Source organism: Chiloscyllium plagiosum, unplaced genomic scaffold (assembly GCF_037043375.1).
Source record: "Chiloscyllium plagiosum isolate Xiang-an unplaced genomic scaffold, Cpla_swu_hap1 HiC_scaffold_17, whole genome shotgun sequence".
NCBI lineage: Eukaryota > Metazoa > Chordata > Chondrichthyes > Orectolobiformes > Hemiscylliidae > Chiloscyllium > Chiloscyllium plagiosum.
In genome coordinates, this window is record NW_028270155.1 from 60304638 (window position 1) to 60321226 (window position 16589).

The window sequence follows — 16589 nt, forward strand, 5'->3', positions numbered from 1 at the left end:
AACTAACAACCCTTCAACACTCCCTCAAGTAATGTTTAATCAGTCAGAGCTAGAAGGATGCACACTGAATAATAATCAGTGTCCATCAACAAAGAAAAGCAAGAAGGCTCATCAGCTCACTTACAGAGGAACATTGACTTCAAGATGTAACATGCAGTTCTTTTGACTTTACACAGTAAATAGCACATCATTTCTCATCCAGGACCAAACAGCTACTCTAGGAAAATGCTTTCCTCACCTGACTTGTGGTTTGGCTCATTGGTAACCGCATAGTGAGGCATTCTCCATCTCCCAGAACATCCATTGTATGGAGTGGGAATCAGAGTTCAGGAACAACTTGTTCCAAAGTGTCGACTCATACTCAATAGAAAAGGAAAATGATATTGAAATTTAGTGAAATGAGGCTCAACAAAACAAAATGAAGTTATGCAAAGCCCGGATAATTAGAAGGAATATAACTTCTATATCATTCACCTGAAGGCGAAAATGATATTGCAATAGTCAACTTAAAGAAAAGACTCACCCAGAAAGCTCTTCAAGATAAACCAAGTAAAAACACAGCAGCAGAGTTGCAATCCATCCCATTGTTGAATTAGGAATTGGAACTGGATGTACTTTCCACTTCCCTGCCCCCTACTGAATCAACGACAGTCTGTTTCTGTGCTGGAAACTTTCAGCCCGTTAAGTCCGCACTAGCTCTGCAATACAACTCATTCCCAAGTCCTACAAGTATTTCCCATTAGAAGTCTATCAACTTTGTTTTGCAAGAAGCCTTGGTGAAACGGTTTCTCATTTCTTATTGAAAGTGCCGATTGCCCCTAAGGTTTTGCGTTTCTTCAATCAGTGATACAGAAAGCAAATTGTTCACTTGTTGATTCATGGCTACAGAACCCAATTTCATTCTCACTCAATGTTTACTTTCCAGTAAGTGTCAGTATATAGTGTATAGCAATCAAAGGCAGGAGCTTGGACTTATGTCTCCATCACTCGAGGACAGAAATGTTGAGGTCTCATTATAATCACCCCTTTGCAACTTTGATTTATTAATAAATCAGCAACTCAGCACAGCAGGAATTTTTGATTTTCTTTGACGGCTCAGCATCATAAACTAATGGACAAGGTTATCAATAGCAATAAAATGCAATGCTTACTCAGCAACAGCCAGATCACTGCTTTCTCAAATAATGTGCTGATACAGTTAAAGCAGAGGCTCAAGTACAGGTCCCTCCAATATGGCAGCATTGCCCTTTAAACCAATGCAGTGCATTAAGTATTTACAGACTCGGCAAATGAAAGGAGAGTACCTTATCTGCTGTGTTTCTCACATGGAACCTACAGTACTGAAAAAGACCACTGACCTAAATGTTAACATGCACACACCATAAGTCTTCTTTCACTATCTCAGAATCACTTTCAATTCCTTTCTTCTTCACATACTTATCTAGCTTCCTCTTTAATGTATTAATGCTATCCATTTCAACTATTCTTGTGGTAGGACAATTCATAGCCCATCTACGCAGTTACAACACTTCAAAAATGCCTTGTTAACTGTAAAGTGTTTTTGGACAGCCAGAGGTTATAAAAGACATGATATATTAATGTAAGTCACTCTAAAGAAACTTACAACCCTGGCAACCTTTGGACCATTTTAAATATTTCCTCTCCTTTTACCAGTATTAGGCATCATGTGTGGAACACTCCACCTGCAAGTTCACCTCCAAGCCACTCATTGGAAATATATCATGTTCCCTCAGCGTCACTGGATCAGAATTCTTGAACTCTCTTCCCAACAGCACAGTGAGTCTAACTAAACCAAAATGGACAGCAGTGGTTCAAGAAGGCTCAATGGTTAGCATTGCTGCCTCACAGAATCAGGGACCTGGGTTCAATTCCAGCTTTAGGTAACTGTGTGGCATTTGCACATTTTCCCCATGTATGTGTGGGTTTCCTCCAGGCATGCAGATTTCCTTCCACAATCCAAAGATGTGCAGGTTAGGTGAATTGGCCATGCTAAACTGCTCATAGTGTTCAGGGATGTGTAGGTTAGGTGCATTAGTCAGGGTGGATTACTCTTCAGAGACCCTTTGGAGGGCTGAAAGACCGGCTTTAACACTGTCGGGATTCTTAAAAATTCTATAAACCAGTATTCCTTAGTTACCCTTGAGATGGGTAAAAAGAAATGTTGGCCCAGGCAGAAATGCCCACACGCCATAAGTGAATAAAATAAAAGGATGAATTGAAGGCAATTGGTTTGGATCTGCACTGAAATAAACATTGAGAGGTTGCACAACAACAATTTTCAAAATATGACTTGAATTCCCCTCCTGAGAGTTGAGGAATGAGGAAGTGGGAAGTAAAGGTCTCTTGTTTTCTCCAAAGTGGGCTGGCTGAATTCAGGAAGAGATCTGGGCTTGGGAGAAATTTATTTTGTTGCTGGCACTTATCAATGGTCTGTGTGTTTGAAGATCTCCTTTCAAACACACATCCAAAATAGTTTCGACAAAAGGCTGATCCAAGCTGAGAATCAATGCCGACTTTCACTTGCCCAATTCATCTATATCTAGCCAATCTGTACAGAGGAACTGCATTATTTTACTTCATAGTGCATTAAAAGAAACCAAAAGCAAATGTGGAAATGCAAAATCAGAGTCTTTACTGGCCAGATCATTTCCAAATGGGATGCCAAGGAAGGCGGCAATTCATTTGGGAAAGCAATTTGGTTACTTTGGTCATTTAGAATTTGAAATCTGATCACCAAGAAGTGGGCATGGTGGACAAGTGTGGAGATGAGAAACATTTCACCAATCTACGTGGAGAAATATTCAGAGAATAATTGCACTGTCTCATTACAATGCAACAAGAGTGAATGAGGACAAAAACCTTCAGCTATCAGGAATTCAAACCACACCACAATCTGGCTCCAGTCCAGCTTACTCATTACATAACAAACTTTTGTTTGAGAAAGAGAAATGGCTCCACTGTCCTCCAACAGCATTACATCTATACAAATACATCAGAAGCCTGAAAAACAATGTTACTCTCTTTTGAGAGGCCTTATATAGCACACATTTAAGGAGCTTCTATAACAGGGTAATAGATCCTAAGGTGCTTAACAGGAGCACAGTCAGGTGAACAAAATGACAGCAATTCATAGAAGGAGCCATTAAGTGCAAAAGACTTGTCAAAAATAAGTAAGAATTCTTTTAAAAATCAGGAGCAAGAATAGTAGAGACTTATACCAGAACGTAGACCTAAACAGCTTAAAGATGCAGTCACTAATGGTGGGAAGAAAATAGAGATGCACAAGAGGCCAAAATTGAAAGGCTTTAAGAAGCTATACATACAGGGAGCGATAAGTCTATGGATCGAGTTGAATGTATGAATTGTAATTCTATGTTTGAAGTGATGCTGGGCTGAAAACCAATGTATGTCAACAAGCATAGGGATGATGAGAGAGTGGGACTTGATGCAAGTTAGGATGAGGATAGCAGAGTTTTGCTGATGTTTTGGCTTATGTTATTTGGCCATAATTGAATTTCAGAATTAAAAAGAGATGGGAAAATACATGGCTAATGTCTATGATGTACAGCTACGGCTAGAAGCACAGTGAAATTCAACATCTGTTCAGGGATCAAGTCCTGAGCTCAACAAGAAAGCAAGTGTTTAATTTGTCTCTGCAAAAACATTGGGATAGTATCAGCAGAATGTTCTATTATGGGCCTGTGTTAAACTCTCCTCCAGTCCTCTCTTCTACACTGCTGAATGAGTTCAGCTTGATGGTAAAATGTCTGAATCACTATTGCAGGTAATATTCTTTGACATTTCAGTGTAATCACATTCAACTGCATGCAGAAAATGAATGAACTTCAGTCCCTAATTACATACTCATATAAATGATAATTATCCAGCTTGTAAAAACTTGTGGACAAGAACAAAAAATTAAAATACTGTGGATGCTGGAAATCTGAAATAAAGTCATAAAATGACAGAAATCCTTAGCGGGTAGGCTGGCATCTGTGGAGAGAGTTAATATTTCAGATCACCGACTGACATTGTTGTTTCAAATCAATGATTTTTTTTTCCCCACAATCGGTAACAATCTAAAATACTAATTCAGTTCCTGCCTCCACAGATGCTGTGTAACCTGACTAATTCCAACATTTCTTCTTTGGACAGTTAAGGACCTTATAATTTCTGTATTTAAGCAATTTCCACCAAGTGTATTTTTGATGTATTAAGTTTACAACGATTTTAACTGATGTTATTGATACAGGTTCAAGACAACCGGGGCACAACAACATCAAAATAGAATGGCATTCTTCCTGATGACTGTAACAATGCAAGTTCCGAATTTGTGGGTGAGTGCAAAGCCTTCTTGCCTGACAGCCTGCTGCTATTTAATAACCCAGTAGCCAAGGACTCTCATACAAGATTATGTTTTTGATATGCTGTATTTCCTCACACGCATAACTATTTCTCAAGATTTCTGAATGGTCTGTAACAATCTGGCAATAACTTTACAGAAAAATCCTAAGTTAAAATGTCAAAATCTTTCAGAAATGAGCCTGGTCCATAGAATCAGATGCGTGTTAATGGTACCTTCTCGAGCACTAAGACTGATAGATTGGAATGTAGGCCTTTTGGTAGCTTTTCTGTGCAAGTTACAGGATGTTTAAGCTGCAACGGTGTACACTTCCCTATTTCTGGTACTGAGAATCAGCATTCAGCATTCCCAGAAACAATCAAGAGTATAACCCCTTTCTCTATTCCGGCATGCCTTAGTGTCAAACTCAGCGATACATGTAATATAGCCCCAAATGCATCCGTTTCACACTAGGACTTTTCTTTATGAATGCAACCCATCGGTATCAGTGTGGAGGTATACTTGCACTCTATGAAGACACTGCAGGAAAGCATATGTAATGCTGATCAGTACTCAAGGAAAATTGCAAACTCCAAATGCAGATTGTCACACCATGTCATTTGTTTGTGACATAACCTTTATACAAGAAATTTCTACCCTGTCATTTATTAGTGATGTTACTTATAGTAAATAAATGCATAATAACCCAGCACATTCCAAATCTAAGTAAGACAATTTATTCTTGAAGCACTACTTAGAAATATATCCTTATCTATTACTGTGAATAAATGTTGATGCACAGATAAATGCTAACATCTTCTGTGACTGGGCTTCACCAGCGTGTTTCTGGAGCTGGTCAGTCAATTTTTAGTGTCTTACCACAAGCTCTAATGATCTGCTAAATGGGAAAGGAGCAGGGAGTGGGGCTGATTGCATCTGGACTAGAAAGAACTCTCGAATGAGCCAAATGACCTCTTTCTGCTCTAGATAGCTCTGTGCTAAGTCTCAGTACAGGCATGGTTAAAGGCTTATGCTTACTTAAGGGCAAGGGAAAGGTAAAGAGACATCATCCAGGATTATCCCCAATGGTCCCTACAGAGCTGCTCATACAAAACATACAAGTTAGGAGGAGTAGGCAATCGGCCCCTCAAGTCTGCTCTGTCATTCAATAAGATCATGGCTGATCTGATTACTCCATATTTCCACCTCCCCCCATAACCTTTTACTATCCCAGTTCCCTCGCTTATCAAGAATCTACATCTTCCTTAGAAATATTCAAGGGCTCTGCTTCCAGCTTTTGAATGAAAGAATTCCAAAGACTCTCAATCCTCAGAGTTTTAGAGTCATAGAGATGTACAGCACAGAAACAGTCATCCATGCCGAGCACATATCCTAAACTAATCTCGTCCCATTTGCCAGTGCTTGGCCCATATCCCTCTAAACCCTTCCGATTCAGAGACTCATGCAGATGTCTTTTAAATGTTGTAACTGTACCAGCCTCCACCACCTCCTCTGGCAGCTCACTTCATACACACACCACCCTCTGAAAAAGCTACCCCTTAGGTCCCTTTTATATCATTCCCCCCCTCACCCTAAACCTATACCCTCTAGTTCTGTGCTCCCCCACCCCAGTGAAAACAACTTTTCTATTTATCCTATCCATGCCTCTTGTGATTTTGTAAGCATCTATAGGTCACTCCTCATTCCCCGACATTCCAGGGAAAACAGCCCCAGCCTCTCCCTATAGCTCCAATCCTCAACCCTGGCAACATCCTTGTAAATCTTTTCTGAACCCTTTCATGTTTTGCAACATCTTTCCGATAGGAAGGAGACCAGAATTGCACACAATATTCCAACAGTGGCCTAACCAACATCCTGTACAGCTGCAACCTCCCAATTCCTATACTCAGTACTCTGACCAATAAAGGAAAGCATACCAAATGCCTTCTTCACTATCCTATCTACCTGCGACTACTTTCAAGGAGCTATGAATCTGCACTCCAAGGTAATTTTGTTCAGAAACACTCTCTAGGACCTTACCATTAAGTACAAAGTCCTGCTCGGATTTGCTTTTCCAAAATGCAGCACCTCACATTTATCTAAATTAAATTCCATTTGCCACTCGCCAGCCCATTGGCCCATCTGATCAAGATCCCGTTACACTCTGAGGTAATCTTCTTCGTTGTCCACTACACCTCCAATTTTGATGTCATCTAACTATACTACCTATTTTCATATCAAAATCATTTATGTAAGTGACAAAAAGCAGTGGACCCAGCACCAATCCTTGTGGCATTCCACTGGTCACAGGCCTCCAGTCTGAAAAGCAACTCTCTACCATCACCATCTGTCTTCTCTCTGAGCCAGTTCTCTATCCAAATGGTTAATATTCCCTGTATTTCATGAGATCTAACTTTGCTAACCAGTCTCCCATGAGGAACCTCGTCGAACGCCTTACTGAAGTCCATATAGATTATGTCTGCCACTCTGCCTTCTTCAATCCTCTTTGTTACTTCTTCAAAAAACTTAAATCAAGTTCATGAGACATTATTTCCCATGCACAAAACCATGTTGACTATTCCTAATCAGTCCTTACCTTTCCAAATACATGTAAATCCTGCCCTCAAGATTCCCTCCAACAACTTGCCCACCACCGACGTCAGGCTCACTGGTCTATAGTTCCCTGGCTTTTCCTTACCACCCTTCTTAAACAGTGGCACCACGTTTGCCAACCTCCAGTCTTCCGGCACCTCACCTGTGACTATTGATGACTCAAGTATCTCAGCAAGAGGCCCCGCAATCACTGCCCTAGCTTCCCACAGTGTTCTAGGGTACCCCCGATCAGGTCCTGGGGATCTATCCACTTTCATGATTTCAAGACATCCAGTACCACCTTCTCTGTAATATGGACATTTTTTTCAAGATGTCACCATCCATTTCCCCACATTCGATAACTTCCATATCCTTTTCCACAGTAAACACTGATTTAAAGAAAAAAAGCCTTGTTGCTGTTTGAATTCGTGTATCGCTGGACATCGGAGTGCATCTGGGAAAATTAACAAAGTGAAATTCACAACTAATCTTGGAACTATTGGGTGAAGTTCACAGCACAGAATCAGATAAGTTAAATGTTGTTTTAAGTCTGTCCAATAGAAAGGCTGCAGTAGTGGGTACAGTGGATTCTTTGATTATATGTTTTTGGAGATAAGTCCCTTGATTAAACTTAAAATATAAGCCATAGCTATTAATTTAACCTGGGGCAGTGTTTGTAGAGGAATAAGATGGTGTTATTTTCTGGGTCTGTAGATTGTGAAGGAGCAAAAATGGCCTTTGCAGTGATATGTACTTCTTGTCAGATATGGGAGTTTAAAGAGAGTTTAAGGGTTACTGCAGATTATATCTGCCATAAATGCTGTTGGATGCAAATCTTATCAGATCGAGTGGATCGGTTGGAGAGACAAATAGAAGCGATGAGGAATTTGCAACAGCTACAGTATGTGATGAATGGCAGTTATAGAAAGGGGGGAAAGTCTCAGATACAGTCACATAGATGGGTTAACTCCAGGAAAGGTAAGAGAGGTAGGCACCTTGTGCCGGAGACTTTGGTGGACATACCCATTTCAAACAGGTATGCTGTTTTGGAAAATGTAAGGGGTGATGGATTCTCAGGGGAATGTAGCACGAACAGCCAAGTTTCTGGTATTGAGACTGGCTCTAATGCAATGAGGGGTACGTCGGCTTCCAAGAGATCAATTGTGTTAGGGGATTCTGTAGCCAGAGGTACAGACAGACGTTTCTGTGGCCAGCAGAGAAAAAGCAGGATGGTGTGCTGTTTCCCTGGTGCCAGGATCAAGGATGTCTCAGAGATGGTGCAGAATGTTCTCACGGGGGAAGAGGGCCAGCAGGAGGTCATTGTCCACATTGGAACCAACGACATTGGAAGGGAAAAGGTTGAGACTCTGAAGGGAGATTACAGAGAGTTAGGTAGAATTTTAAAAAGGAGGTCCTCAAGGGTAGTAATATCTGGATTACTCCTAGTGCTACGAACTAGTGAGGGCAGGAATAGGAGGATAGAGCAGATGAATGCATGGCTGAGGAGCTGGTGTATGGGAGAATGATTCACATTTTTGGATCATTGGAATCTCTTTTGGGGTAGAAGTGACCTGTACAAGAAGGACGGATTGCACCTAACTTGGAAGGGGACTAATATACTGGCAGGGAAATTTGCTAGAACTGCTTGGGAGAATTTAAACTAGTAAGGTGGGGGGGGGGGGGGGGGGGGTGGGGGGGGGTGGGGGGGACCCAGGGAGATAGTGAGGAAAGAGATCGATCTGAGATGGGTACAGCTGAGAACAGAAGTGAGTCAAACAGTCAGGGCACGCAGGGACAAGGTAGGACTAGTAAATTAAACTGCATTTATTTCAATACAAGGGGCCTAACAGGGAGGGCAGATGAACTCAGGGCATGGTTAGGGACGTGGGACTGGGATATCATAGCAATTATGGAAACATGGCTCAGGGATGGGCAGGACTGGCAGCTGAATGTTCTAGGATACAAATGCTACAGGAAGGATAGAACGGGAGGCAAAAGAGGAGGGGAAGTGGCATTTTTGATAAAGGATAGCATTACAGCTGTGCTAAGGGAGAATATTCCCAGAAATACATCCAGGGAAGTTATTTGGGTGGAACTGAGAAATAAGAAAGGGATGATCACCTTATTGGGATTGTATTATAGACCCCCCCCAATAGTCAGAGGAAAACTGAGAAACAAACTTGTACGGAGATCTCAGCTATCTGTAAGAATAATAGGGTGGTTATGGTAGGGGATTTTAACTTTCCAAACATAACTGGGACTGCCATAGTGTTAAAGGTTTAGATGGAGAGGAATTTCTTAAGCGTGTACAAGACAATTTTCTGATTCAGTATGTGGATGTACCTACTAGAGAAGGTGCAAAACTTGACCTACTCTTGGGAAATAAGGCAGGGCAGGTGACTGAGGTGTCAGTGGGGGGAGCACTTTGGGGCCAGTGACCATAATTCTATTAGTTTTAAAATAGTGATGGAAAAGGATAGACCAGATCTGAAAGCTGAAGTTCTAAATTGGAGAAAGGCCAATTTTTTCGGTATTAGGCAAGAACTTTCAAAAGCTGATTGGAGGCAGATGTTTGCAGGTAAAGGGACGGTTGGAAAATGGGAAGCCTTCAGAAATGAGATAACAAGAATCCAGAGAAAGTATATTCCTGTCAGGGTGAAAGGGAAAGCTGGTAGGTATAGGAAATGCTGGATGACTAAAGAAATTGAGGGTTTGGTTAAGAAAAAGAAGGAAGCATATGTCAGGATAGATCAAGTGAATCCTTAGAAGAGTATAAAGAAAGTAGGAGTATATTTAAGAGGGAAATCAGGAGGACAAAACGGAGACATGAGATAGCTTTGGCAAATAGAATTAAGGAGAATCCAAAGGGGTTTTACAAAATATATTAAGGACAAAAGGGTAACTAGGGAGAGAATAGGGCTCCTCAAAGATCAGCAAGGCGGCCTTTGTGTGGAGCCACAGAAATGGGGGAGATACTAAATGAATATTTTGCATCAGTATTTACTGTGGAAAAGGATATGGAAGATAGACTGTAGGGAAATAGATGGTGACATCTTGCAAAATGTCCAGATTACAGAGGAGGAAGTGTTGGATGTCTTGAAACAGTTAAAGGTGGATAAATCCCCAGGACCTGATCAGGTGTACCCGAGAACTCTGTGGGAAGCGAGAGAAGTGATTGCTGGGCCTCTTGCTGAGGCATTTGTATCATCGACAGTCACAGGTGAGGTGCCAGAAGACTGGAGGTTGGCTAATGTGGTGCCACTGTTTAAGAAGGGCGGTAAAGACAAGCCAGGGAACTATAGACCAGCGAGCCTGACATCGGTGGCGGGAAAGTTGTTGGAGGGAATCCTGAGGGACAGGATGTACATGTATTTGGAAAGACAAGGACTGATTAGGAATAGTCAACATGGCTTTGTGCGTGGAAAATAATGTATCACAAACTTGATTGAGTTTTTTAATGAAGTAACAAAGAAGATTGATGAGGGTAGAGCAGTAGATGTGATCTATATGGACTTCAGTAAGGTGTTCGACAAGGTTGCCTATGGGAGACTGATTAGCAAGGTTAGATCTCATGGAATACAGGGAGAACTAGCCATTTGGATAAAGAACTAGCTCAAAGGTAGAAGACAGAGGGTGGTGGTGGAGGGTTGCTTTTCAGACTGGAGGCCTGTGACCAGTGGAGTGCCACAAGGATCGGTGCTGGGCCCTCTACTTTTTGTCATTTACATAAATGATTTGGATGTGAGCATAAGAGGTACAGTTAGTAAGTTTGCAGATGACACCAAAATTGGAGGTGTAGTGGACAGCGAAGAGGGTTACCTCAGATTACAATAGGGTCTTGACCAGATGGGCCAATGGGCTGAGAAGTGGCAGGTGGAGTTTAATTCAGATAAATGCGAGGTGCTGCATTTTAGGAAAGCAAATCTTAGCAGGACTTATACACTTAATGGTAAGGTCCTAGGGAGTGTTGCTGAACAAAGAGACCTTGGAGTGCAGGTTCATAGCTCCCTGAAAGTGGAGTCGCAGGTAGATAGGATAGTGAAGAAGGCGTTTGGTATGCTTTCCTTTATTGGTCAGAGTATTGAGTACAGGAGTTGGGAGGTCATGTTGCAGCTGTACAAGACATTGGTTAGGCCACTGTTGGAATATTGCGTGCAATTCTGGTCTCCTTCCTATCGGAAAGATGTTGTGAAATTTGAAAGGTTTCAGAAAAGATTTACAAGGATGTTGCCAGGGTTGGAGGATCTGAGCTACAGGGAGAGGCTGAACAGGCTGGGGCTGTTTTCCCTGGAGCGTCGGAGGCTGAGGGGTGACCTTATAGAGATTTACAAAACTATTAGGGGCATGGATAGGATAAATAGGCAAAGTCTTTTCCCTGGGGTTGGGGAGTCCAGAACTAGAGGGCATAGGTTTAGGGTGAGAGGGGAAAAATATAAAAGAGACCCAAGGGGCAACTTTTTCACGCAGAGGGTGGTACGTGTATGGAATGAGCTGCCAGAGGATGTGGTGGAGGCTGGTACAATTGCAACATTTCAGAGGCATTTGGATGGGTATATGAATAGGAAGGGTTTGGAGGGATATGGGCCGGGCGCTGGCAGGTGAGACTAGATTGGGTTGGGATATCTGGTCGGCCTGGACGGGTTGGACAGAAGGGTCTGTTTCCATGTAGTACATCTCTGTGACTCTATGATGTCGCTTTTGGTGCGAAGTGAAACTGAAAGTGCCAACAAACTTTGAAAGTGAACTGTAAATGAGTGCAACTTTCAGTTACGTGTTTGCGAAGCGAGGATGTGGTGCCCCTTTTAATGTGATGACCAGAGCTGTTGCGTTTGGTTGAAAGATCCAATGTCATTGATACATCAGGAGCAGCAAAACCTTTCTCAATCTCTATTCCAATGCCCACCAGACAACAGGGGGAACAAACTACCAGCAATCCCAGAATTTCCATTCAACTTCCAGTGTTACTACAATATTACTATCCTTTTGTTGATTAAACCTGATTGGCAGATGAGTTCCATTCATATTTCTACAATTGTGTGCATGTGTGAGAGAGAGAGTGGCAGTAAAAACTGAGCCAAGCTCGGCTTCTCATACTTTAATTGCATCATTCGTGTTGCTAGCCTTGTAGTTACCATGAGCAACTGACTGAGGGTCTCTCAATGTGCAGTCTGTTATTTAGAGTGTGCACTGCTAGCGGTGTGTGGTTCAGGCGCAAGCTGCACGGATCAAACATGCTTGTCTTTTTCTTGGCGTGTGAAACCTGAGAGCGGGCTACAGGACCCCAACCGGAGCTGGTCTACTCACCCACCGCAGGTGCATCGTATTCATCTCCCAGTAAGATCTCGGGCGCTGAGTAAGCCAGGGAGCCGCAGCTTGTGGTCAGCATCTTGCCGGGCTGGAATCGGTTGCTGAAGCCGAAATCGGTGAGTTTGACCACCCCTTGGTCTTTGAAGAACACCACGTTCTCCGGCTTCAGGTCTCGGTGCACCACATGCAACTTGTGGCAGTAGGAGATGGCGTGGACGATCTGGGCGAAGTAAGTCTTGGCTCGGTCCTCGGAGAGCCCCCTCTCGTGGTTCATGATGTAGTCGAACATATCCCCACCGTCTCCCAGCTCCAGGATCAGGTAGAGTTTGGTCTGGGTGTCAATCACCTCGTAGAGCCTGACCACATTGGGGTGCTGTACCAACTTCATACACCTCACTTCCTGCAGGAGGTGCCCTGTCGCCGACTTGTCCAGCTTGGTTTTGTCGATCACTTTGACGGCCACTTTCTCCCCGGTGAAGACGTGCCGGGCCAACTTCACCACGGCGTAGTGACCCTTCCCCAGGGTCTTATCCAGGTCATAAAGCCCGGCGATCTTACCGTCGTAGCAATGCCTCAGCCCGGCCATGTCACCCTCTCTGCGGTTGGGGGGGGGAAGTGGGGTGAGGTTGGGCGCCTGTAGTGGTCGGAGGGCTGGACTCTCTCACCCTTTCCCCTTGGATCTAGAGAGAGGAAGCAGCAAAAAGGTGAGGAGATTGGTGCAACCCTCCCGGACCGATGCAAAGCCCTCGCCTCCCCTCCCCTCCAGGCTGAACGCTATCTGAGTCAATCTCAATGTCACGGATTGCATTAGACTTGGTGCTCACCTAGAGGAGGGAGGGAAATAAATGACTAACTTTCTTTTTGTTTTTTTTTTAAAAGCAGAGTTGAGTAAAATTGGAGCCGGGTGTGAGGTCTGGAGATGCGGTGAGCTTCAGAAGCGAATAGCAGCCCCCAGGTAAAGACTAGCGCCGCTTCAAGTGGGAGGCGAACTCACCTGCAGTGCGGTGCTCCCGCTCTCTGGCTGGGCTCTGTCCGCTTCCAATGCAGCAGCAGCAGCTCCCGGGGAACTGGGCAGGCACGGCACCTTCAACCCCTGCTTCTTGCAGCCATGACTGTCATTTGCTAAGACGGCCAGCCTGGGATCTCTCTCTGCAGAGCGCTCTCTCTCTCTCTCTCGGTGTATGTGTGTGTTGCTGCTTTGCGGAAATCCGAGCCCCACATCTGCGTCTCCCTATTGACGTCAATGATAATGACCACTAGCGGCAGAGCATGGTTCGAGCCTCACACTGTGCTCTCCAAACAGAGAGACTGTCACAGTACTGCTTCTCCACAGCCCCGGCGCTACACGATGGAAGGGGACATTTACACACACACACAACACGCTTTTGGATTCCAGCAAGGATTTGTACACCCGTTTGTTAGAACAGCCTTTTCAGTCAAGTCTGTCCATCAGAGTCGGTAAAATGTGGAGCTCGAAAAAGCACAGCATCAGAAGAGCGGGAGAGTCCACGTTCCCGGTTCCGACCTGAAACGTCGACCGTCCTCCTGCACGGATGTACCCGACCTGCTGTGCTTTTTCCAAGCAACACACTTTGACACCCCCTCCCCACCAATGCATTTCAATGCTAAGATCAGCCACGATCCTACCAAATGGTGGAGTAGGCTCGATGGGCCGAATGGCCTATTCCTGCTCTTTAGTTCTAACCATTCATTGTGTGACAAAGATTAATCAGGTTTTTTTTTGCTGAGTTTACTTTAAATCTGTTCCCCCGCCATCTCGACCCTTTCGCATGGGACCATTCTCTCCCTATTTATTCTGTCCAGACTCTTGAATACGACAGATCTCCAGCCGTCATCTGCCAGCAACCAGTTTCTGGCTCTAAGTTCCACTCGCCCATCACCGTCGTGTCCTTCCCATTTTCAATCCCTTTCCTCCTATTTAAACTCCTCTTTTCTCCGGTCAGTCGGACATCGACTCGTCTTTCTCGTTGCCTTCACTTCGCCATTCCTGGCAGTACTAGAAGATGCTGTGGGCCCTACACTCTCAAATTCCCCAGCCTGGACATCCATTCAGTGTGTAAAGTCATGTTGTGTTTGAATGGGACCGTGCAACCCAGTTACAATATCTCGGAGGCTTCCCACAGCATCCGATTTAGTTGGGACTGTCCAGTCAGCTTGGCATATTTGCTATTGATGTCCCTTGCTCTTCCAATGAAAAGACACCACTATTTCAGACTCAACTGGTATGGGCAAGGATTTGGTTACCCTTTCACAATCCCGGGGGCGCATCAGAATCCAATGCTTGTGGGTCCACCGTCATGCTGTAGTGTCGTAGGGGCTTTCTTGTTGGGGGTGGAGATGTCACGGCAAGGCTATGTCCGCTTTCTTGGCTGCACGTGAAACAGGAATGTAGGAGTGGGAGTCGGCAATTCAGCCCTTCCAGCCTGCTCCGCCATTTAACATGATCATGGCCAATTTTATCCTGGTCTCACATCCACTCTTCCGCCTGCTCCCAACAGCCCTTTTTCCCGCTTTTCATCAGAAACACGTGATTTCTTTCTGGATTCTGCCTCCACTGCACGCTGAGACAGTGAGTTCCAGAGATTTCACAACCCTCAGTTTCTCCTCATCTCCCTTTTGAACCCACCTTCTCTCACTTGAGATCTAATGATCTGTTGTTGGAGACTGTCCCACAAGGGGAAAACATCTGTTCAAAGTCCACCTTATCGATCGTTTTAAACATTTTATATACCTCAATCAAACCTACCCCATTCTTATCATTTCCAGCAAGTGCAAACCATTTCAACCTCGACTTGTCCACAGACTTTTCATCCCTGGAATCAATACCATGAATATCCCGCGGCCATATTTGAAAGATGATCTATCTTCAGTGTCCAGGAGGAGATTTATCCCTCAGTGAATATCATAGAAACATTCCACTTAAATAAAGAACAGCGGATGCAGAAGATCTGAAAGATAGAAATTGCTGCAGAAAGCAGGGTCAGCATTTCGAGTCCAGTGACGCGTCTACCACAAAACAAAATTATCTGCTCATCGTTACGTGATGTTTGTGGGAGTCATTGTGTGTTGAATGACTGACCTCCTTACCCCCCCCCCCCGTACACGTGACTGCTCCAGGACCACAAGGCGAAAGCTGGAGAGGTCTCAAGCAGGAGGCCGCTCTGGCTGAATGCTGACGGTCAGCTTAACCTTCACCTCAGAGGATGCTGCAGGAATACCCTCATGAAAGGGATTTTAACAGGAAACACATTTTGGAAACTCTTTAAACTAGCAAGTGCTCGGGGACATCTTCAGGAAGGAAAAGGTGCTATGTAAATGCAACTTTTTTAAAAACTGCACTGATTTTGAAGCCATTGGGATACTTATTCGAAAACTCATTATTTAAACGCAGTAACTGCTGGGTAATAATCGGTCATTGGCTGTATGCATTGACTGGTTTCATTATGTTTTGTTTCATAATTAGCACAATTACCAATAAACTGAAGAATTAAACTAAAGGATCACGTTTCACGCCCTTTGCTCATATCCTTCATATACTCGACTTTCAGATATCCTAAGGGATTCACTTTTTTTTTTATTTAACCCCCACACTACCACCTAAGTGCGGTAGTGCTTATTTTCTTTCCTCAGCACCCATGGTGTGTGTGTGTATACGTGTGAGACACAGTGAAAGACACAAAGTGCACGAATCTTTATTCAAATTCCACCACCAGGAAGATAGGAAAATACCCGAGTGGCCAGTGACAAGCACTGCCCTTACTAAGGGATTCACTTTTTTTTCTTCACTCCCTACACTGAACTCGTGTTTTTTTTTTCTTTTTCTGGGTTTTTATTTTAACCCCTACACTACCACCTAAGTGCGGTAGTGCTTATTTTTTCCCCAGCACCCATGGTGTGTGTGTGCAGGTGTGAGACACTAAGGGATTCACTACTGCCATTGGAAGCCTTCCCATTGGAAGCTCCACACAAACTAATTGATGAATTATATCGTGTTTTATTATCTCCACCGAGTTAAATATCACACTTTGTACTTAGCACCTACCGCCTCCTCATGGCGAATAATACTTTTATTCCAAACGATTATTTTCTCATCAAACCCCAGAACCGTGTATCTGACAGAGACAAGCTTGATTTCAAACAGAACTAGCGTGTTGGGGGGTGGTTCAGAAAAAAAAGGTCTATATCCAAATACCAGGAATTGTGACGAGTAATTGTACAACGTGGATTAGATTCTCGACAGTGTGGAAACAGGCCCTTCGGCCCAACAAGTCCACACCGACCCATTTCCCCTAACTAATCCACCTAA

At 43.8% G+C, this 16589-nt stretch overlaps 1 protein-coding gene and 1 long non-coding RNA gene across 3 annotated transcripts in view; one reads left to right on the forward strand and one right to left on the reverse strand.

The window, feature by feature from the left end:
* snrkb (SNF related kinase b) overlaps nucleotides 1–12848 on the reverse strand; it is a 124966-nt gene extending 112118 nt beyond the window's left edge. Inside the window, exon 1 of the mRNA XM_043707176.2 lies at nucleotides 12260–12848. Coding sequence (XP_043563111.2) covers nucleotides 12260–12848 — 589 coding nt within the window. The remainder of the gene's footprint in view (nucleotides 1–12259) is intronic.
* On the forward strand, nucleotides 12830–15774 carry LOC122558509 (uncharacterized). Of its 2 annotated transcripts, none has more exons than XR_006314167.2 (3): nucleotides 12830–12966; nucleotides 13145–13217; nucleotides 15050–15774. It is a non-coding gene; the product is annotated as an uncharacterized LOC122558509 (long non-coding RNA). The 2 variants fall into 2 exon arrangements; XR_006314168.2 differs by having other exon boundaries at nucleotides 12849–12966; nucleotides 13142–13217.
* The last annotated feature ends 815 nt before the right edge of the window (nucleotides 15775–16589 follow it).